At 31.5% G+C, this 25457-nt stretch overlaps 1 protein-coding gene across 3 annotated transcripts in view; it reads left to right on the plus strand.

Moving 5' to 3' along the window:
- Nucleotides 1–1807: 1807 nt before the first annotated feature.
- Nucleotides 1808–25457, plus strand: part of LOC124369577 (retinal-specific phospholipid-transporting ATPase ABCA4-like) — a 94438-nt gene continuing 70788 nt past the window's right edge. For 2 of the 3 annotated variants that reach the window (XM_046827610.1, XM_046827611.1), the window contains exons 1-8: nt 1808–1916; nt 5341–5484; nt 7561–7743; nt 8577–8749; nt 16207–16447; nt 18327–18402; nt 22100–22253; nt 25271–25457. In XM_046827610.1, coding sequence (XP_046683566.1) covers nt 5365–5484; nt 7561–7743; nt 8577–8749; nt 16207–16447; nt 18327–18402; nt 22100–22253; nt 25271–25457 — 1134 coding nt within the window. In that variant the 5' untranslated portion in view covers nt 1808–1916; nt 5341–5364. The remainder of the gene's footprint in view (nt 1917–5340; nt 5485–7560; nt 7744–8576; nt 8750–16206; nt 16448–18326; nt 18403–22099; nt 22254–25270) is intronic. The other variant, XM_046827612.1, reaches the window with a different exon arrangement.

A 25457-nucleotide genomic window follows, 5' to 3' on the forward strand; every position in this document is an offset into this window, starting at 1 on the left:
ATTCATTTCAGGTGTATAATCCCTTGTCAGTGAGTCTACAAATAAATTGTATACTCAGATCTAATTTTACTATAGTATATTGGCATATTAACCCTCCATCAGGCGCTTAAAATTAGAAACACCATCAGGCGCTCACGGAGGTTTCCTCCAGGTTAGCGAATAATGGATATCATAGTAGTTTAAACTGTTTTTATTTGTTTAAATATTCATACGGATTTAATTACAATGTAATATATTCATTTTTAGAAGTTAAATAAAAGTTACTCTCTTATGTGATGAATTTTCCAAATAAGAAATTCAAAATCTTAAAAAATGTTATTGTATAGTAACAACATGATTTATTTTAAGGAATAATGCAATTAATTGTAAAAATGTTTAACCTACTGTAATAATATATGGAAATTAACTTAGTTTTTAACTTCTTACAAAAACAACTTACTTCAGTTCTTGAGTTATTATACAATGTAATGTCAATTATTACTCTGAAATAAAAATTTATTCTTTACTAAAAATTTTTAAAAAAATACTACATAAAGTTTCAAAACATTTTCCTTCTGGTTATTATAACGACAATGTTCACTCCATAAACAATACTGAAATGTTCCCTAGCACACGGGTTCTGTACTGACAAGTCTCTCGTCTTCATTCTCCATTTCACAAAATTCAAATAAAATATACTGTAAAACTTAAAAAGAAACGATCACAGGTCACACATTTAGGTGCACACGGATTATTACTCCATAAAAACTAAACACAATAAGGCGCTCATGGAGATTTCGTCCAAGCACTACAAACACAAGATTTCGTCCAAGCACTACAAACACAAGATTTCGTCCAAGCACTACAAATACAACACCGGGCGCTCACGGAGGAATCATCCAGTCTCGCACGGAAGTAGACGTCATACTGACAGATTTTGACAGAGATAAGCGAGAGGCTATTGTTTCGCTTCCCCGAAAGATGCTCGTGAAGTACACTGCGGGAAACGACTGCCAACATCAGAAAAGTAGTACTATTTTTAATAATAAAAAATACACGGAGGAAAACTTCGTTTAGCGCCCGATGTAGGGTTAATGAGGACTTCTGACCCGGACTAAGAGGCAATTAAGAACTCAATCTTTTCTGGTTCTGGAGAGTTAAAATGTTGGTTCGTAAATAGTACAGTACAAAAAAAACTGTTTTCATTTGTTAAATGTTATGATGATTTCAATAAATAAATACAAGGTGAAGGTCTATTAGGTTTAGTAGTACTGATACATTAGGTTTATTGGATTGTGTACATGTTGTGTTTTATTTGTTCTTTTTTTTTTGTTGAGAAGTCAGAGTGTTAAATATTATATAGTACATATAGCATTTGTCAGCTATGAAAGTTTATATTCTTGATTCTCTCATATACATAAAGCAAATAAGAGCCAAAGAATTTTTAGTGAAAAATACATTTTAACATAAGCTGTATAAAATGCTGAGACACATTAGTAGTTCAACTAAGAAAGGTTGTGCTGCTAAATTATTTTGTTTCAATATTTCAATTATTACAGAATTATATTGTAGTAAGTGAAAAATTTCAACTATTTGTTTAACTTCATATGGATCATTTATATCTTTCATAAAAATAGTCTTTTAACAACCTTTTTGGGGGGCGGTGGTGGAGTTAGCTTAGTGGCACTGTTTTTATTTATTTAAAAGTGTATATTAGGATTACAAAAGGATGATTCATTAGAAATTACTCTATACAATGTAATTAAATTACATACATAGCAATTTTATTATTAATTACTTGAACTAAGAAGAAAGCTGTATAGATTATAATCTGTCATTGCTTCTGATATCTTAATGGTATCATATTTGATTGATTAACACTTCCTTTTCATGATCCAGTCTTTGTGCAACCACAGTTCCGTTCAGCTCCAGATTAGGTAAATTTAAATACATTTCATTGTTCATTTGATGTTAATCTACAGTTTTATCCATTTTTTGTAATTTTCTTTTAAATAACTATCATTGGTGAAACACTTGAGGTCATTTAGGTTTGTTCTTACAATTAGAATCTTAAAATTCTGAGCTTTAAATCTTAAAGCTTCAATGTCATTATACATTAATTATGTATATACTATTTTATCTATATGTTTAGATATAAATATAAACTATTTAATTTAAGTAGCAGTACAAGTCAAAGCAACACAAATGGTTGCTTTGATTTGGTTATTAAACCAGTTGCTCTTAATTGGTTTAGTAATTTTTTGGAAGGTTGCAGCAAGGTAGTAGAGTGCTACCAACAACAGTACTACCTCATTTCATAAATATCTATCTGATGTCTGCTATTTAGAAGTAGATGTACCCTGAGGGTGTTTTAGCCGCTATGTTATTTTTAGTTATTATTAATCATTTACTCAAGCAGCTTAATTTATGTGACAGATTAATTATCTTTGTTGATGACACTGAAGTCGCATTAAATTGAGTAAGAGACTTGTTATATCTGAAAGATTACACAAAAACAAATTTGATTTTTAATTGGCTTAAAGCTTACAGATTTTTTTTAAACATTCCCAAAATATCTGTACTTAATTTTCACTTTATTAGAAATTTTAGAGAACAATGTTGTAATTTTGTATTCTATAAATTTATGGAAATAACTGCATGCTGTTCTACATTTTCTTTGTAACAATTTATTTAATAAATCATTAAAATCAAATGAATAGCTTTTTCGCAATCATGTTTTTCCTAAACGCTTGTAATTTGAAGTTAAATGTTACCTTTGGCTGAGTTACCTTACATGTTTTTTTTGTTAGTGAAAAATGTTGTAATATATGAAATTTGTTCAGAGTTTCATAGCGTTTTGCATGGAATAAATAGAAAAAATTTTTAAAATACTGTATACACTCAAATTAAGTTCAAACTTAACTTTTTATAAAAAATGTAAAAAAGCTGTTGTAAAAACTGAAATTTTTATAAAGAAAATTTTATTTGTAAAGATATGTCTCATATTTTTTATTTAATTAGAAAATAATAAACAACAAAATGATAAAAATCTGTTTGATATTTATTTTACAACAGTTTTTTTCCCAAAAGCTTACAAATATAAACAAACAAAAAAAACCCCGGCATTTTATGCATATGACTTGGAAATATACAAGCGGCACTCAAAGGGTTAAGGACTAAAAAAAGTCAGTTAATAATATTAAACCACAAACCTCGGTTAAGGAACAGGTTTATATCATTAGGTATACTAACTAGTGATGGAATATGTATCCATGAAACTGTAATAATTGTCAAATAACATTCAAACAATTTAAAATTATTAGGAGATTTTCATGATTACAATACCATATATCACAGTGAATTGGCTCAACCTATAAATTCATTGCAAAACAAAAATACATTCAAGAGGAAACTCAAGGAATATCTAGTTAATAAGGCTTATATTTGTATTCTTTTGAGGAATTCTTTAATGTTAGAACTATACATGTAGAACAGTCTTAAATAAGAAATACTTGTAAATTTACTTAAAAGTTACAACTTATAAGGTGTAGGCTATATTTAGTACTATAACACTATTCGATGTAACTATGATACTAAATGAATAAAGATGTTTGCATTGAATGGAATAAAAATGTAATGTTTTATTCAGTGGCGGACCCAGTAGAGGTGTCATGGGAGCCAAAAAGCACTAAACTTTGAGTATAATTAAATTTCTTTCTAAAAATTTTATTTTTATAATATTGTAATGTAAAAAATCTTTTAATGTCAAGATAATGGTAAACTAAAGCCAAGTTAGCCCCCCAATACTAAACTGAATAAATCATATCATTGCATTATGATGTGGAATGCCATAATTGCACATACATAGTCTTTTAAAATAACAGTTTTATTCTTTTATTTTCTGTAGTATAGTTTGTCAGGAGCCCCAGAGGATTAGGCGACACTCACAACTTGATGCGCACACACCGTCACACACGCAGCCCAGCCTACCTGCCGTCACTTTTGTTTTGATGACACACACATACTAGGCTTTAGTCTGCAAAACTGTTAATTTTTATATTTCTTTTATAGTTTAATATTCTTGTAATTTTTTAATTCAGCATTTTATTTCATGAAAATAAAGTCCAAAGCCGAAATGCCTATGACATTCCTTACATATCATAGAAATCAAGAGGTCAAAGATCACCTTAACATTACAATATCAGTTACTTTATTATTTTATAAACACCTGTTAATAAAGTATATAAATAATATACATTGCAAAACAATAACGATAATACCATATTGTTAATGGTATATGAAAATAGTAATATATTTTTAATTTTATCATTTATGTTAAATATTAAGGAGATAGATTGATTATTCTCTTTATTAGATTATCAGCACGCTAATCTCAAAACCACATCTTACTTAATGAGTAAATTCTTACTACATATTTTCAAGTATATCCTATGTACCCAAAACCACCATAAAATGTTATATTTTAGTAATAACTTAAATAAAATTAAAATTACATATGTTAGTAGATAAATGTTGCTGTAAAATTTGTTAATAAAGGTGTTTTTTTTTTTTTTTTTTTTTTTTTTTTTAAGACAAGATGAGGTAACCCCTCATTGCACTTATTCCTAAAAGGACCTTTGTGCTTTTGTGGTTCTTAGCGGAGTGATATGATTTTCAGGATGTGTAAGTTTGGTGGTAGGGGCCACCTCATGTCAAGATCGTATGAGCGTGGATAGCAGGCTCTGTATATCAGTCACTTTGGAAGAAGGGAAGTCTAGCTCTGTCCTAACCTCTTCAGTCATTGTGGGCAGGGGAAGCAATAATCCTACATATTTAACCTTTAAACAAGTTTAACATTAAGTAACCCACCCATTCCAACAGTCATCCACCGCAGTGAACTACACCCTGTCGACTAACCGCTTTTACACCATTATCTCGACAGCTGCGGTTAGTAATGTGCTGCTCCTGAACATCCATTGGGTTGTCTAGATTTAAATGACATGTCAGCTTATATTGCACCCAGTATAGGTCCTACTGGCAGGTATAAACCAGCCTCAAGTGAACCCTTCAGGAGAATAAAATATCTTAAGTGAATATATAATGTGCTTTTGTGTGTGTGTTTTATGATGCTTAATTAAATATAGAGGCAAACCCAAAACTTTTCAGTTTATCTTTATTTAGTAGATTATTATACTGTATTCTTGTAAATATACGAATAAAAAATAAATTTTGTCTTTATTCATTTATATATGTATAACATACATATAAAACTTGTACATTTTTTAAACTGATTTGTTGTATGAAATCTTAATAATTATAAAAATAATTAGTTTATATTGATAGAATTTAATTTTGTTGTAGGTTTGATGATCAGCATTGTGCCTGATGAATGATAATGCTGTTAAAAATCTGGCTCAAAAACGAGCAGCATTTTGGTTGCAATGGAGAGCAATGGTAATTAGAAATATTTTGCTCAAAGTCAGGAAAAAGAAAACAACCGTTACAGTAAGTAAACATTTAGATGTCTATTAAACACTTAATTTTAGTAGTTTTCCCTTATATTGTGTGTAGGTAAGTAGAAAGCTAATTTCATTTCTTGGGTCAGGAATAATTTGCAATAATATTTAGTGTTGAGAGCAGCCATACTAATTCAAATCAAACAATAAACTGTAGTTAACCCTTAACTGTTCAACAAGTTCTCATAGCACATAGTATACTATGCTTATGTGTTGTGAGGATTATGAATTACTAGTTATGGCAAGCTCTCAATTTTCTATAACTAATTTGGTATGAGAGCAGTCTGACAAGCAGAGTCAGGGATGGTAGGAGACCTACTCTTCACAATTAAAATCAGTGTTGTTAAATATTTACTCAATTACATATTAAATCATGTAAATGTGAGTTCTAGATTTACAGTATTGATTGAGTAATATACTTTATATATGCAGCTGAAAGACAGTTTTTATTGATATTTTGGGAGCAATTAAGTAAACATTTCAAGAAATTTTGTAAAAAAATAAAATAAAATAATTGAAATATACACTTAAAAATAATAAGGATGACAGGTTTTCGAACATTTGCCATGAATATATGTTACAAAAATAGATCACTTCTTTCAAGGAATTAGAATCTATTATCTTCTTAAGGTGCCAAAAACCTTAATGTATAAGGTTGAGCATACACAAAAATTTAAACTAATTACTGTATGGAGATTAACTTGCCAAATTCAAAGTTGAAAACTGAACAAGTACCTCAAGCACCCATATTGATTTTTTGTATGTCACCTTCTTCAGTGTGCAACATGTGTTGTTCAATGCAATAACATGGTTGGTGGTTATTCCCATTCTGGACTTTCAGGTACATGCTTTTTTATGTTGAACTTATTCTGTTATTAATATTTCATTCTTGTGCATGCTAATCCAATGCTTTGAGGATTTTTTGACACCTGAAGAAGAAATTAGATTCCAAGTTCTATTTTTGTGATATATAACAGTGGAAAATATCCAAAAGATTTTTTTATGATCCATGGTCAATAATTAACCTAAAAAGATATTCAATTTAGTATATTAATTAAGTTAGGTAGTTTGGTTTGTAATGAATGTAAAAGTAAAACATATGTAGAAATCTGGGCTCACAGTGCGAGCAGTAGCGGGCTGTGAATTTCAAAGTTTTTTATGTTATAGTTGTTTAATTTTATTTATTTATATAAAGTTTTGTGAACTTTAAAAAGTTTCCCTTTAACAACTGGAAAACAATCTTGAAGCTTATTACACAAAAGTGTATATGAAATTAATTTTTCAAGTTTGATTTGAATCCATATAATTCTTATAATATTACAAATTAATTTTTAGTATTAATTAGTTATTATAAATAAACTCCAATCAAAAGTATAAAATGTTTTTCAAGACCAAACACTTTTGAAATTTTATGTAGAACAAAGCTTAGCGCCCAAAATTTTGAACCTGTTGTGCAACCTGTCAATTGAGAGAAAATATTCTCTCTATACACACAACCTGTCTAAAGAGAGAAAGAAGTTTCTGTTCTTCAAAACTTATTTAGTTTCATTATAATGTAATTAGCCCGCAAATTACAAGACGATAAAAGAATGTTTCCCTTTGTCTTGCTTTAGTATTTTCTTATGTATATCTCAAAAAGCGATTCTCATGAAACAACTATTTTTAAAAATATTTCAAGTATCCACTTCAACAGGCCTATGCTCTCATTGCATTTTCATAAATTTCTTGTACTTTTTCCACATCTCACATGTGATTTTATCATTCATCCTCTGCAAATGTGGATAAGAACTGAAACCATAGATCTGTTAAGTTGGCTTGTGGGTCGTGCAAAGAAGTTCATAGTTCAATTTATGTTTAGAGCAATAAGCTGTGCAAAGTTTAAAATAATCTAAATATTTGTTGAGATTCTTTTATAGGGTGTTATAAAGATAATACATTGACTGTACATTTTAGACATCTAGAATTATGTATTATAATAGCAACAACAATAATTCAATACTATACAAGTTTTTTACAGTTTCGTAATTACAATTGTATCCAATAATTATTTGAATTGCTGTTTCAGGAAATAATCATGCCATTGTATATCTTGATGGCTCTAGTGTTCTTCCGAGCAGTAATTCCAAATCCTTTTTTTCCGAAGATAGATAAGCCAAACAGAAATGTAAATCTTTTTAACCATTTCACAAAACTCATAACAAACAATAACTTTACAATTGCAGTTGCTCCAAGTTCAATACATGTCAAGGTAAGATATAATATGATATAGTTATAATACATAAGTGTGTTTGTCATTACTCGCCCCTTTGATTTAAAGCTTCTTTCAGATCAGTGTTTAATATTCTTGCTAGCGATTTCATTTGGCTGCTATCGTCTCATTTTTATTAGTTGTTAACAAAAAGATTTTAAGAAATTTTTTTAAACAGTTTTTCTATTAATATCTTAAATTCGTCAAAGACACCTATGGCAAAAACTTTAAAAACAAAAAATGTTTGTTTCTAAAAAATCTTGATTTTTATGTGCAGCATGGAATAGGTTACGATTGAAAAATATTGGCTATCAGAATTTTTTAAACTTTCTTATTGTTTAAAAATAAGTATTTTAAATTTATAATTATAATTATCTATAATTTGATTAGAAGTTCGTAAAAATATTTTGTATATCTACAGTTTAAGAAAGAGTTATAATAAAATAAAGTGTAAAAACAGTGTTTTATATTTTGGTACACTCTGTAGGTATGGGTAACTGCAATTAAAATAATGTTGTCCTAGAATCATTTGAGTTCAGAGACTTTAAAAATTAGGTGAAACAAAACTTATGTTTAAATTTAAATATTTTCCAAAACAGATTGACATCTCCCTAATAGTGTAATTATGGGTCATGTAACAGAGTTGAAAATAATTTCCTGAGTTCTTATGGGTCAAAAATGTGAGGTTACAGTTGGAACAAGATTCTTTTTCAATTTGTTTACTCGATGCAGGTAGTGGCCTAGTTGGTCAGAAATACCCTGCATAATGCAGTGAAAACAATTAAAATAGTATTCTTTCTAAAATTATTGATGTGTACAATTTGACATTGCAGAAATTTGTTGATGATATCAACAAAATTTGGATAAGGACGAAAAGCACAGATTCAATCAAATTCATTTTCTTCAGATCGGAAGAAGAAATGTTGAAAAACTACTGGAGAAATTCTGAACAATTCCAACTTGGTGTGGTATTTGCTCAGGACAACCCATTTGAAACTGGTTTAAAGTAAGTAACAATTAAGTGCTATAATCTTTAGAAGTGCTTAATTTAAATAACGTTAAATAAGTCTGAATTGGATACAAATTTCCTGGTATTTAACTTACCAAATATATTCATGTTTGAGAAAATGGAATCATTAAAGAATTATTTGTTTTTTTAGCTTGACCAAAAATAAAATGTACAGTTATATATTAGATAGATTATTTTTCAAGCATAATTGCAGAGTACAAGTGCAAAAATTTTTTAAAAACTACTGATTACTACATAAATTAACTGTATCATTAATTGAGTATACATTTGTTATATAATTATGTTGATTTTATTATTATCTACTTAAACTTAATAAAAATATAGCAATATATGTAATACAAAATGGATGAAAACTTCAAGAATGCATTGCCAATTTAATTTAAACATCTTACCTTGGTAGTATTGAATATCTAAAAGGGGACTAATTTAGAATGGGATTAAAATATACTCTTGATTATTTGAGATGTCTTAAAATTATTAATTTACCTGAGTTAGCAACCCATGAATGAATTACAAGACGTGTTGAGAAAGTAAGTACAGTTATTTAAAAAAAACAATTTTTCAGCACAGTTTTATTTCTACATGAAAGCCCAAACCCTAAACTATTATTCAACATAGTTTCCACCAATGTTCAAACACTTGTCATAGCGGGTGATCAATTTGTTTATACCCTCTCCGTAGAAGGTTTCCACTAACGAATGTAGCCATGATTCCACAGCAGTTTTCACTTTATCGTCGGTTTCAAAGCGTTGGCTGCTTAACTCGTGCTTCATGTGCAGGAACAATTGGTGGTCAGTTGGTGCTAGTCCAGGCTGTAGGGCAGGTGATCGAACTGCTTCCAACAAAATTATCGAACCAATGTTTGAGTGTCACCAGCGGTATGGGGCTGAGCATTGTCATGGAGCAACACAATTCCGTTACTGATCATCCTCTCCGTTTGTTTTAAATTGCCCTCCTTAGTTTTCTTAAGATTTCGCAACAACTTACCGCATTAATGGTTTCACCTCTTGGGAGAAAATCAATCAGCAAAACACCTTTCTGATCCCAAAAGACAGTGCACATGATTTTTTGTGCAGACTGTCGTCTTAAATTTTTGTTTCTTCAGAACCACTCCATTGACTGTTTGGATTCCGGTGTGACATGACGGACCCAAGTTTCATCACCTGTCACAACTTTGTTTAAAAAATCATCACTGTACCGTATGAGAAAAGCACTTCTGAGTCTCTTGGTTTTGTGCATGTCAGTTAGCATTTGGGAACCCATCAGGAACACAGTGGCCGATCGCTCCGATTCTCACCATGCACATTTGTTTGACCACCATTGAATATCCTAACCCACTTTCTCACCATTCCTCATCACGTCTTCTCCGTAAACATCTCGAAGTTCAGCTGGTTTCACATTCCTTGCGTTCAAAAATCTTATTACAGAACGAATCTCACAATTGGCGGGATCACTAATTGGTGTGAGTCGATAGACAGTGAACAAGGATGGCTTGTGCGCATACGTGGAACACCAATTGCAGTGCTACGGCGGCAGTAGAATGAAATGGTACTTACTTTCTGAACACGCCTCGTATATCCTATGCTGACATAAGATTGAAGAGTTTCCTTTTACTTAATTTAAAAGTTATACTTAACATAAGTAGATCAACACAACATCTACTTCTGTTGATTTCTTTATGTGTTTTGTTTTTGTGTGATACATAAAATTACTAGATGCTTTAGATGCCACAGCACAAAACAAGAACATACATGATTGCAAGTGCAAATAATATAACAGAAATGGCAAGTGAATAACTGGGTGTAAGGATGTAAAATGGTGAATTCTCCGTACAGACAAACTAGATAGTCACCTAGGGACAGTAGGGAAGGGGTTTTAGAGTCTATAATCACTTATTAACTCTTGACTGGACATGGTTATAACACCATGTGTCCAGCAAACTTTTTTTGCTATTTTACAAACAATATTGTTTATATTAATAAAAAATATGTACTGTTGTTAAATCTATTAGTGGTTGAGCCAAAACAGCCATAACTGCCTAGAAATAAAGTCATATTTTATTTCATCTTTTTCATTTGATTAGTGTTGCATTTCATTTTATTCAGCACAAAATGTAGATTTAAGTGTTTGAAAACATAATAGATCACATTATCAATAAACCTGTTATTAACAGTGAAATGAGAAAGTTTGATTTTTGAAAACAAAAGTTTTAAATAAATAAAGAAAAGGAAAAATATATAATAAGTGGAAATGTAAGACATTTCAAAAATTTATATCCATACATGAAAATGTTGTGTTTTGAATTATAGGTACTCCATAGCAAAGGTACAGTGTTTAAGAAAAGTGTAAAGTAGACTGTCAGAAAAGTTACACACACACACACACGCACGCACGCACGCACGCACGCACGCACGCACGCGCGCGCGCACGCGCACGCACACGCACACACACACACACACACACACACACACACACACACACATACATGTCTTAAACTATAATATAAAGGTTACTCTGAATGTTTTGAGATAATAATAATAATAATAATAATAATACTCTTTATTGCAGGAAACAATTAACAATAATTGTATTGCAAGCGTCATATAGAAATAAAAGTCCTAATCTAATAACTAACACAATTAATTTTAATTCTGAGTAAAAAAATATTCGAGTAAATTTAAAATAAAAATTACTTTTTGGGTATGTGCCACCTGCCGCCGTTTTCTCGATAGTGGCCAAATTTTTCTTGGATATCAGAAGGGGAGTTGTAATTTTTTTTTTTATGTTAGTGAAGACTATCCCCAGCGACCCATCGCAAACTCGTCAACTGAGTAAAATGCTTTGGACACTAAAAAGTGTTTTAAATCGAGATTTAAATTGTTTGTGGTTATTGACGCGTTTTTGATCTCTTCAGGGAGCCTATTGATTAGCCTCACACCAACCTGAGATGGCAAGCGTTCAAAAACAGTAGTTCTGTGCTGTGCCATACGAAAGTTGTCCCGGCCTCTAGTTCCGTATTGGTGTACGTTCGCTACCCCGAAGTGAGACGCACTTGAATCGGCAGTATAGCACGACGTCGAGAATGTAGAGGCTAGGCAAAGTGAGTAATCCAAGCTCCCCCGAAGGCTAATTTACACGACTCTCTCTGATTTAATTTGTAAATGAATCTGACAGCTTTCTTTTGCATTCTAAACACTCTATTAAATTTGTATCTAGAACAGCCACCCCACAATCTTAGACCATAAGCTAAATGTGGATGTATTAGGCCAAAGTAAGCTGTCTTCAGAATATCCAATGAACAGAATTTTGCCAAATTGCGTAAGACATAAATGCCAGAAGCAACCTTTGAACAGACACTCTCAATGTGAACGTCCCATGTCAGCCCTCGATCAAGGTGCATCCCAAGAAACTTGGTGGATTCTTCTTCTTCTATTATGGTTTCATCCACCATCACAATTGGTCGAATTTCGTTTTCATGTTGCCGAAAACAGAAATTAATCACGCTTGTTTTTAGAACAATTTGTTTTCAAATTGATATTGAAAAAATGATCAATGCATGAGTTGAGTTCTTCAAAGGCTTTGATTTCAAGATCTGGTTTGGTTTTTGATCTAATGGAGAGAGTCGTATCGTCAGCATACTGAATCATCTTTCCATTATGGATTGATGAACTCAATCTGTTGACGTAGACGAGAAAAAGGACAGGCCCTAGAATCGATCCTTGTGGGACTCCATAGGGCATTTTAACTTTTCCTGAGAGGGTATTCGCGATCTGCACACACTGCTCTCTATCAATTTAGGTATGACGAGAGCCATTTGTGAGGCAAACCCACGAACACCGCTTGACCATAACTGGTGCAACAGTATTTCATGATGCACACAGTCAAAGGCCTTTGAGAGGTCGAGAAATATGCTAAGCACATGTTCCCGCCTCTCCAAACCATCGACAACAGAATCAATGAGACTCGTGACAGCATCAATAGTCGATTTGTTTTTTCTAAATCCAAATTGTTCATTACAAATAACTTCAAAGCGATTGAAGAAATCTTCTAATCGTCGAAGGAAGGCTTTTTCGAAAATTTTGCTGAGGACCGGAAGAATGGAAATTGGACGATAGTTACTTGCGACATAAGGATCGTCCTTTTTAAAAATTGGAATGACTTTTACTGTCTTCAAAGTGGACGGGAAAACGCCTTGGGCGAACGACAGGTTAATCAATTTTGTGAGTGGTACTGAAATGTGCTTAAAGCAGCGCTTAAGTAACCACACAGACATCCCATTGATGTCACCCGACTTTTTCGGCTTCAGCTCCCGCACCACACCACACGACCAACTCCGCCTCGCTCACAGGAGACAGGACCATGGACGAGACCGGTCCCATAAATGAGTCCTCTCGGGTGCTGTTCCCACTAAAACATGGGTCCCCGGCCCAGCAACCGTGGAGAAAAAGTTATTAAATTCACTTGCCACTTCAAGCGGGTTTTTTGTTTATTTTACCTTGTATTTTAAGGTTAGGTTTGAAATGTTTTAGGACTTGTGTTTGAGTTGTATTTTTAATTATATTCCACGCACTTTTTGAAAAATTTTCAGAATTCATTAGTCTATTTTCGATATCCCGAGCCTTAGCGGCTTTTATTTCTTTGCGGTAATTTAGCTTGTATGCTCGAAAGAAATTTTTGAATTCTTCATTTGTCGATTCTATGTAAATTGAATGATACAATTTTTAATGTTTTTTCTTAAATTGAGAATGTTTTGATTTATCCAAGTGTTGTGTTTTTTGTCTGATCGCTCTTTGAATGACTTATAAGGGCAAGTGATGTCAAATAAAAATTAAAACGGTCTGTAAACGCAGAAAACGCTTCCTCCGCATTATCAAAACTATTAATAAAAAAACCAGGATTCTTCTTGGAGAAATCTGTTAAGAATTTGGATATTTTGAATTTTAAGATCTCTTCTTATATTTACCGAAAGAGGTTCGATCTTCGGACTGAGATTCCCGATCACGGCCTCCTGCGCGAAGTGGTCGGAGACAGCCGCGTCCAGAACGGAAACCGAAACGTCTAATACGTTTGTAATAACGTTGTCGATGGCCGTACTCGATGTAGCACTCACTCGTGTTGGCGTGTTCACGGACCAAACTAAGCCGAAAGAGGTGAGAATATCGCGTAGCCGCTGGGTCAGGGGATTGGTGTGGTCCAAAACATCGATGTTAAAGTCACCTGAAATGATAAACTTCAACGAATTAGAACAGAGAAAATTTAGAAGGGATTCAAATTTTTCAAAAAAATTTATTGAGCAACCATTTGGGGATCTGTATAAGCCAATGATTGTAATTTTTCCTACGGAATTTAGATTGACTTTTATACCTCCCACTTCAAAGTCTCATAGATAGCAGCAGATGGTGCATACTGCAATAATCTTAGCATTCTTATCTGACTGTCTGAGCTCCAAATAGTACCTGACAGCAACTTGGGTTCAACAGTATATTTGTGTCCTATGTTCAGAAAGATCAATTTCATGAAGTCATAGACTTATCAAGAGAGCATTTTTGGGGTATGATTTTCTACCATTTTAATTTTGGTTTGTCTAAAGAGGAGTGTGTTAAACTTATCAAAATTTCCTTTGGTTCTGAAGCACCATCTCTGTGTTACTGTTTGTAGGTAGTATTCAGAATTTCAGAGGCTGTGATTCGCTTCAAGACACTGAATGCTTGGAAAGCCCCTATTCTGCCATAATAAGAAAACTTTGATCATGTGAGGACAAACAATGCATTTATTTAATGATTGAAACCCTAAGAATTGGATCTGCAGCAGAGTGAATTATCTTATATGACCTTTGAAAAGTTATCAAAATTCTTTTTCAGTGGTTACCTCACGATATGACAATTGAGAAAAAAGCTGTGTGTGTGTGAACTACTTGGTAATGGTGGTTATCAGATTATTTCCAAAATTTTCACTGGTGATGAGATATAAATACTATTTTTATCACATTCAAACTCAAGAAGAGAGTCTTGTATGGGTGTTTGAAAACAAGTTTCAAGAAACAATGAGCGGTAAAGAAAGTAATGTACTCCGTTTTCTCCAGGATTGTGTGACTGGTGAAGGCTATTAAGCTGGAGGGACAAAGGAGTATCATAGTAAGTTGGTACACTGAACAATGCTACCAGAAGTTCTTCAGGACTTGAACATTAAGGATTTAATTTTGGATGAGGACAATGTCATTTCTCACACTACTGCAAAGTTTTTTTTTTAAAGTTTTTGGCCGAAAATAGCATCAAAATAATGGAGCAATCATTCATCTGATCTCACTAAGTGTAACTTCCTAGTTATTCTGTAGCCTGAACAAACATTTGCTCAATTATCACTTTTCTTCAAAACTTAAAATTGATAATGAGATTCGTGAATATTTTGAATTCATTCCAAAAATGTTGTGGCTTGGTGCTTTCAAAAAATGGAAAATCTTACTTTTAAACTTCATTAATCTGGAAGGGATTACTTTGAACGTTCTTAACAGTTGGTAAGTCTAGCATAAACACTCTTCATATATCTTAAAACTCAGAGTGACCATGAGATGGTTTTCAATTAGAGAAATGCTGTGTATATCACATAAGTATGAACAAAATTATTGAAATATGAGATGGTTTTCAATTAGAGAAATGCTGTGTATATCACATAAGTATGAACAAAATTATTGAAATATGTAGGTTTTAATGTATCAAAAGAAAAATAAACTAATAACATAGAAATTCCATTTTTAATTAATAATTTTGTTGTTTTCCAATAGTTTGTAAATTGTTCATTTTTAATGGAGTAGGATATAAATTTTGTATAACTATAGTTTAAATATAAATGTCTAAATTTATGTCTTCACCAAAATGTACAGTTTTAAGTACTGAAACACTATTAAAAGATATTATATGAAATAAACAATGTGGATACCTTCTAAGATATATTTTTTTATTAGCAGTGTATTAAATTATTTCTATATCCAGTGAAAATAGTAACTAATCTATGTTTAAAAAATAGAGATTTAAAAACGGCCTATATGGAAAATAATGAATAATAATAGGTCTAAAACACTTCAGCCTAGTGTATGTTGCATGTACACTTTCAGTGAAATATATGGAACATTTTAAATTTACACTCAAGCACAATAATGGGAACACATTTACTAGATGTAAAATGGCTGCTGTTTCAAAAAATAACACAGAAAAGTGCACTGTCCAAACATCTTGTTGTGGCATTCGTCATTTGACTCGGTATGTATAATTATTTACAGAATAAAACTAATTTATATAGCTACAATCTGATTGCTGTATGGCCATTGAATGTATAACTCAGTAATTTTCAACAATTGTATTGCTATATGGCTGTTCTAGAGTTAAAAACAATATTTTATTACTTAAATGAGGTGGTTAAAGTAAACGCTCTTTTAGATATGAAATTCTGACGAATCCATCGTGGATGAAGTGCCCAGATACGTGTACACTGTACGCTCCTGAAACTGCCTGTCGTCAACCGCCGGAACACCCCTCTGCTGTGGGAGATGATCATTTCTCTAGCCAAATCAACTCTATTAATCCATCAACCAATACTGATGTTGAGTGCCCTGCATCCTCGTATTATATGTCTGGATTTGCAGCTCTACAGACACTAATTGATGTTACCAAAATACAGGTAATATATTAAGTAATTAATATTTTAATATTAATTTTAAAAAGCCAGCTGATCACAGATTTCAGATGCAAAATATTTTACTTCTCTGAACGCTAGAGTAAAAATTGTACACAATCATAAATTTTATTAGTGTTGCTTTACAATTAAAATCATGTTTTATAACACTGAAAAGTTGAGTTGTGTGGAAGATCAAACATACATAATTTTTTAATCAGTCATAAAAATTGGTAGTGTTTACTGAAATAAAGCATTTGGCATTTGGAACTGGTGTAAAGAATGTTCTTTTTTATTGTTATTTTAAAATTTTACATTTGTTTTACATACCAGATGCTATGTTTACTGTTACAGAATTTATTTATGTACAATTGTTTTTAAATAATGGATTTTTACAAAATATTAAGGAAGTTATAGGCAAAAATGTAAAATAGTACACAACAGCCTAAAATTAATCTGGTATTATTTGGTAATCCGTGGATCCCTGGCCGCTATTCCTCAGACAAATAAAAATGTCTGACTTTATAATTAGCTGTAAGCAACTCTTTATCACAAATAGAATTCTTCCCTTGCCCTGTTAATACATTATTGAGATGTTTCTTCAGAACTAAATTATGAAATTACTTCATAAAAATTTGGAACTTTAGCTGTAATCATTCATATAACACGTGCCACAAGAATATTTTGAGTATCCTATTCGTAATGAAGCATTGCTAGAAGTCCAATGTACATGGATGTTAAGCTGTTTAATAAAATGCCTAAATCTATTAAAAACATAGCTTACACAAAGTTTATTAACACTGTCAGTTAATTCTTGTTAGGTAGAGATTTATATAATTAATATAAAATGTTAAATTATAACTTAGAAGTGTTAAGACTATGAAAATACACTGTCAAAAGTCTTTAGTGTAATTATATATTGCTATTTATTTATGTATTGGTATTTACTATGTATTTTTTATTTAGTTTAGTTTTATTTTTGTTAATGCTTTTAACATAGCAAGTCATAAATGTTTTAGAATATCTTATATATTGATTTAGCATGAGTTGTCTTATATAAATGACAAGGTACCTTATTGATGTTACTAAATTATGAACATTTCAAAATGAAATGTACTGTTAAAGACATTGACTCAACACAAACAGTTATAAAGTTTACATTTATATTTTACTTACTTTATGTACCAATCTTAATTTCATATTTACATTAAACTTGCTACTCTTCAGCTAAAAAATTATTCATTTTCAATCTTGCTGCAGTTAGTCACTGCTAAGCAGCTTGTAGTAAAAAATATGAAAAATCCAAGTAACGTTATCAAAATTCAACTCTAAGAAAAAAAAAATAATAAAGTGGATAGTGAATTGCTCCGGACTTTTAGTATGTGTATGCTGATTTCCAGTTTTATGTTAATTTGTACAAGTTTAATATCTAAAGTAACTGAACTATAATGTAGAGTTATAGTTGAAGTCAGGCCCATATCCAGAACAGTTTTTTCGGACAATTTGACCCAGGCCCTCAGGGTCTATTTGAAGGACCGCCACACATCTATTTGAAGGAACCGTGTTGATGGACAGTAGTGGGATATGACGGGGTTCAGCTGAATATCTTTTCCAGGGCCTGCCAAAGCTAAGTACGGCCCTAGTAATGGTATTATTTTATTATTATTTGGAGCATTTAATTGTTTTATATTAACACACTGTTTTGTATTAATTCAAGTATTTTCCATCACTGAGCACGTAGACAGTATGTTCTATTACCAGTAAAGAACATAATTTTTGCCTATTATATTACTATTATTTTGAACTGTTTTTAATTTTTAGGCTCTTTTAATTAAGTCATTAATAAATAAAATTTCAAGCGAAATTTGTTTTTTTTATATTGCAGGTCACATTGCCATATATGGAAGTCATAATTCCAAATATAACAATACAGATCTTACCAAAGGAAGCTTTTACAGCAGGTAAAAATTAAATTATTGAATGAAACATCTGTTTTTAGTATTTAGACTTCTGTCATCCTGTCCTTAAATTTGTTGATTCTGTGCACGCCTTACATAAAAACTTGGTTTTTAAATAATAATCAAACAATTTAATTTCAATGTATTTAGGAAAGATGAACTGTAAAAATTAATAGTAAGACTTTTTACAGTTCATAGCAATAAGCGAAACCTGAAATGAATGATTTTTTTAACAAAGATCAACCTCCTCTGTTTTACAATAAAATTAACAAATATCAGTAATAAATGAAACCTAATTGAAATTAATAAATGAAATCTGAAGAAATTCAATTTACTAATGCTTAAAATTTCAAAAATCTAAAGTCAAATGAATATATTTTAAACTTAAATGTACTTGTGCACCACCCACAGGTTTGATCATATATCTTGAAGTCTAGATTTAAAAAAATAAAATAAGTTTCAATAATTCTCTGTAAAAACAAAAGCTCAAATTATTTTACATACAGCATAGTTTACTTTGATGTTTACAAAATCTTTCCTTACACTCAATTCTGCTCATTATTCAAACATTCCACACATGCAAAATCCCACATAGGATTATTGATTAATTATTAAATGACAATTTTCACTCCCTTTACTATCTAAAACTGGAAAAAATTTGACTTCAGATTATTTTATTTAAATTATGTGTGTGATGTAAAACTTGTGAAGCACATCTTCCTAAATTGTGCCTGAAACAGAGAAGGAGGCCTGTCTATTGCTGGCAATATCATCTACCACAGGTTTACTCCTATAACTGTTCTTTATTGTCATTTCCTGAAAGTTTATTATTTCTTTCCTCATTGTTGCTTGTCATATAAAAGCACATACTGCCTTCCTGAGCACTCGGAATCTCTCAGTTTGGAAATATTGTCCTCAGCTTGGTCAATTCACTGGAGTATATTGTCACTCTAGAAAGATATTTTTATTTTTATTGTTGAACAAGATTGTCTATATTTACCATTTTACAAATCATTTTTTTCCATTAGCATATTTTCTGCCACTATTTCCCACATAAATCAAACGATGTATTTTTGATAGTACCACAGGGAGACAGACTATTGGAGCAGATATGTGAGTCACTTTGGATCTAAGACACACTTTGTTAAAGAAGGTTTACTTCATAGGTATTATTGGTTTAGAGAAACTGAACACTCTGCATCATGTATTGATAATTTCGTCTCCAACTTAGATAACTGTAGATTGCTACTGTTAAACCGTTACTTTCTGATCATCATGCAATAGTTTTAAAAATTTATTCAAACTGTCAACAAAATCAAATAATTATGAAGACCTTAAGGAAGATTGAACAAAAACTTTAACCGAATTAAAAGCTAGACTCGTAAGGGAAAGTTGGAGTGATTTTGATAATGAGACAGGTATAAAAATGTATGAGTCATGTATTGTAACATTTGTATACCACTATAATATTGCTTGTCCAATTAAAAAAGTAATTGTAAAGGAAAACTATAAAATAAAGTGGGCAAATAATGATATAATAGATTTGAAAAATTAAATGATTGCCTGCTACAGCTCTTGAAAAAGCAACAGTCTGAGGAAAACAAATTAAGATTCTATTTCCCTTAAAAGATACTGAGAAAACTGAAGACCAAAAAGTTCAGTGGTATATATAGCAATAGGATCATTAAATCAGATAACAAACAGACAGAATCCTGGAACATTGTAAATAGTAGAAAACTTGTTGATAACATAACTATAGTAGATGACAGTACATAAATCAACAATATAAATTAAATAAGCAAGTACTTCAATACATTTTTTATAAACATTACAAATAAAATCAAGGATGACATTTAAATCAATAATGAAGATTATGTTTTTCCACAAGTTCAAAACACCGTATTAAAAAGTTTTAAACTAATTGATGAAAAACCAATTCAGAAACTAAACCTTTGATGGACATTGTGAACAAATCAATCAGTACCTGCACCATCCCAAAAGCCTGTAAGATTGCCAAGATCAAGCCTTTATTCAAGAAAGGGGATGTTATGGATGTGTTCTACTATTGTCTGAGATCACTCCTATCAGTGGTTTCAAAATTTATTGAAAGAACTGCAACCAGCTGATCGACTTACCTTAAGGAAAATAAGCTTCTAGTGGAAAGACATTATCGTTTCAGAAAATCCAAAGCAACGAAATTGGCTCTGATTGATTTTGTGAACACCTGCATTAAAGCTGCAGAAGTGGGGAAGACTGTTATGGCTAGCTTTGCAGAACTCTCAAAAGCCTTTGATTGTGTCACTGCTGATATTCTTATAGGCAAACTTTCGGCCCTGGGCGTTCAAAATTCTGCTGTGGTTTGGCTTGCCTCATAAATATCAAATAGGTATCAGGTAGTACAAATAATGTACAAATCAAAATTCAAAATTAAGTCAGTCCAGTCTAAGCCAAAATTGATCCTGAATGGAGTTCCTTTGGGATCAATCCTGGACCACCCTCTCTTTTTGATGTATATAAACATCTCAAATCACATTCCTGAAGGAAATCTGTTTGTTTGCTGATGATAACTCTCTTGTCACCAAGAATAGAGATTGTGGAGCTCTAGAACTGAAATTATTTCACAAAACAAATAAACTAGCACAGTTTTTTTCAAAAACCATCTAAAATTCAATCCTAAAAAAAAAAACAAAAAGCATGAGCATCCAAACAAAGCAAATGAAAATTTTAACAAATTTCTGGACTCCATCTTTGTTTATTGGTGACACAGAGGTGGATGTCTGTGATTCAGGTGAACTACTGGGGGTGGTATAGGGCGATAGCATGGATTGGGCTAGGCAGTTGGAAAATATTTCAGGAAAATTATCTAAGGGCACTTTTGTCCTTAGATGTTTCACTAGGTTCAAAAACCAAGATCAGGTTAAAGCTTTTACCACTGCCTTGAATCACACATGTCATATTCTATTATCCTTTGGGTCGGCAAAACAAAAAAGTTTTCACCTTGCAAAAAAGGGCTATGTTGGGTTTACCGTCCCAGATCCACTGTAGTGATTTATTTATTCAAAAGTTTCATGTTTATGAGTGTGCAGTTTATATAAAAATCACAAAATCTAGAGTTATTTAATAATGTACATTCATATAGTACTAGGCATAAAAGTACTTTTGTTGTTCAACACAGGCTCACTCTTTCTGAGGGAAATCCACAATATTCTGGTAAGAGATTTGTTCAATCTGTACCTGCCTGTCTAAAATCATTAAACTGTTTAAAAAAATGTGAGAGTGAGCTCAAGAACTTTTTGGTTCGAAACTGCTTCTACAGTTTTTATGAATTGTTTACTTATTGTTGCTCTAAAAGTTATTGTTATAAATACTCTAATAATGCATACTTCTAAAAACTGGTTGTAATTAGTTTTTTATGACGAAAAGCTTTTATATTGGACAAAAAATTCTGTATTTTTAACCTTTCATTGCCATTTTAATATTTTAAAATTTAAAAAACTATTTATATAAATATTGTAGTATACTTTATGATCTAGGAGCTCATTAAAAATTATTTTGGAGTTCTTGTGGCAATGCATATTTGTTACAGTAAGCTTACCTGACAGTTTGTTGGAGTGCTTCAAAGTTTTAGGCAGCAGAGAGATAAACAATGTATACACCACAACTTGTGTATGTTTTAGTGTGTTGTTTTTTAATGTTTTAGATTGGATGGTTGGAATTAGAGTAATTATTCCTCTTTATATTGTCATTGCTATGTCTCAGTTTATCAATTCCCTCTTGATACTTATTGTGGGAGAAAAAGAACAACAATTCAAAGAGGGAATGAAAATTGCTGGCCTAAAAGATTCTGTGTACTGGTAAGTTTTTTAATTAGTTCTTTCTTAGTCTTCCTTAATATAATAACTACTGCAACAAAAGCCATAAACGTTTTCACATTACCAAGAAAACACACTTACAATTTTCTACCAGTACTTGTTATATTGAGTAAACGTTGAAGATTACATTATATCACCTTTTAAGTGCTCATTATGATAGGTTTTGCTTTTTGGCCTCTAATCTTGGTTTTATGTTAAAAATCACTTCTATCCAACGAATTGTCAAAAATCATGGGCCCAAATGTCATAAAACTTTGCACAGACATTCCGCTATCACAAGCGTATCCACAATAGGACAATTGTGTTGCCCAACTTTAGTATTCTGACTTTCTGGCCTTTATAAGCAACTGCAAAATTAAAAAAAAACTACTGATCAAATACAATGACTTATTTAAAGGGAGTTCTTTCTATACCAATAGCATTTAATTGAGGATACTAAACGTTTTTAAGGGAAAACTGTCCAAACCCATTTACAAGTATTTTTGACCTCCCCAAGAATCGAAACCGTGACCTATTGATTAGAGAGCCTTACCCTTATGATACGGTGAAGGTTATAAATGTCATGACTCGGCAATAATGTAAGCTCACAGCTGTCTTCTAATACATATTTTATCTCTGTGGCCTCGGGGCTACAACCCATTGACCTTTATATAAAAAACCAATTAAATCTAAAAAAAAAAATACTGCATTAAATACCATTAAATTGTATACAGAGATTGATGCTCAATATTTAGATAATTTTAAAAGTCTACTTCCAGAGATTTGCATTATCTGTATGTGAACTTTAGATGTGACTCGAGATTGATGAAGGTGGAAATGTCTATTTGTATCTTAACTGGATAGCAAAGGGTAATGTGAAGCATCTATTCACACAACTTTGTGTTAATTTTTCATCTCCTGTCTTTATCAGAGTTTTGAGATTGTTGAATTTACTTTAGGAAAGTTGAGAATGCTTTGTACGTGTTTTGGTTGCATGTGGGAGTCAGGTTAATGAAATAGAGGTCAGTGTTGGAAGTAATGTTGCCTAGTATCTTGTAATGTAATTTGTAATATTTTGTTTCAATGTTGTAACTAGTTTAATATTTTTTGTAGAATGTTAAAATTTGTAAGATCGGCATGAAAAGTATGTATTGACGGAAAACATTGTGAAAAAATTAATAGGTGACGTTCTTTAGTTTTATTTTATATAATTTTTCTACTCTGGCTTGGAAAAAACAATGTATAACTGTTTATATGTTATTTGATTATTAATTAAAAAAATATTTTAATCCATTTTAAAGTTTATATACTTCTCATGACTAGTATTACAAAATTTCAAGTCCGAATACACATTGTTTTAAAAGTTAATGTTAAGTAAAATGTATAGATGTTTGAAAGAAACAATTAGTTGATTTATAAAAGCATAACTACAAATACTACTATAGATAAAATAAAGACTTATACGTTTACTTCCACAACTATCACTATAAAAACTATTCAAGGGCAATACACACCTATAGTGTCTAAAATGTGTTGTTTTACTTTGAAAATATTTAATAAAATTAATTCTATCTGAAGTAAAGTTTTCACATTTTTTGTTCCTGGTCAAGCACATAAGATGGACTCCTTTGTCATAGTTCTTGCAGGAATATCTAGTTTTATTTCTGACTCCTTGCCATGTGCTTGTTTCACTACATAAACTAACTAACTTAACATAACTACATAACTTTTGCCCTTATATCCCAATGAGATGTAATCATGTGCATTATACAGGTAAAGACTGTTATGTTGCCGATGCGTTGAAGGGTTCTCGAGTGTAAATTAAATTAATTGAATTGTTTTTCATCCTACCAGTGTTGCTAACATAAAAAAGTAGCAAATATCATCTTAAAAAGTGAAATCATTGAAATTGCATTAATTTAACTGATTTGTAAAGGAAACATGGTTTCAAAACATCAGAGGATCAGATGTTGGCATTCATCTCAGACATTGGCAATGTAGAATGTTCAAAATTACCATCTGATTCAGGAAAGCTTAGACACCTTGACTTCCAGATAAGGTTGCTAATTAATGTCTCTGATGAATGCCGTTAGTTTCTAGGCCTTGTGCAACAAGGTGGGATAGTGTGTGGTTGCAGAAATGGGGATTTCTTATATTAAACATCACTGAACAATGATACAAATATTAAAGAAAAACTTTACATCACATTTTGCTTGAAATTTAAGATAAAAAAATACCTTTTGACTGTTGTGACCAGGCAATGTGCCATTACCAAGATAAAGTCATTACAATATGCCATTTCATCACGCAGAACGATACCTTAAGTAGTAATCAAACAAGAGTATTCACACATCTTTATTTAGGTGGTCCTTCAACCAATTATGTTCCATTATAAGTTACTATTGAGGTTAAGAAATCAATACTCCTAGCTCTAAATCAAAACAGGACAATACAAGTTGATAATCACATGCACAACTATCTAATGAGTAGAACTCTAATTCGCTCTCCATTCCAACAGAAAACAAATAAAAAAGACTAGCTTAGTCAAGACTCATCCAATTAACATTTTTATTAACATAAATATTTTAATTGTAATGTTCCTTTCTACTACTGGAATTTTTATAATATTAATGAATTATTATAAATTTGTCTTATGACATTCCTTAATATTGTGATATTCTGACGTGTTTTGTCAGTACTGTGACATCTTCAGGTATCCACGCATTAGCATTTCGTTTTAAATTAAATACACATAGTACAACGTCACAGTAACACTTAAATAAATAATTCAAAAATTTACAAAACACAAATTGCTACAACATGGTGGCCACATATTTGCATGTGATGTACGGACAGATTGCAATTACTGGAGTTAAGGAATGTCAGAAGGTAAATTTGTAATTTGTTTCAGTTCTTTTTGTAAGGATCCCATGATTTTCTATGTTGCATGCTTACATGTTACCAGATAATGGACACGAAATGTCCCACCTTGACAGCTTTAATAACATTATTTTGTTTAGGTCATCATGGTTCTTTGTCTATATGTGGATTGTTTTGATCACCTCAGTGGCTGCTACTACTATTCTTTGCTACTTGCAAGTATTTCAAAATACATCATACTTGCTGATTTTTCTTCTAACATTTTTCTATGGCCTCTCAATCATCGTCGTCTCCTTTATGATGACACCTTTTTTCAATGAAGCAAAG

Source organism: Homalodisca vitripennis, chromosome X (genome assembly GCF_021130785.1).
Source record: "Homalodisca vitripennis isolate AUS2020 chromosome X, UT_GWSS_2.1, whole genome shotgun sequence".
Classification (NCBI taxonomy): Eukaryota; Metazoa; Arthropoda; class Insecta; order Hemiptera; family Cicadellidae; genus Homalodisca; species Homalodisca vitripennis.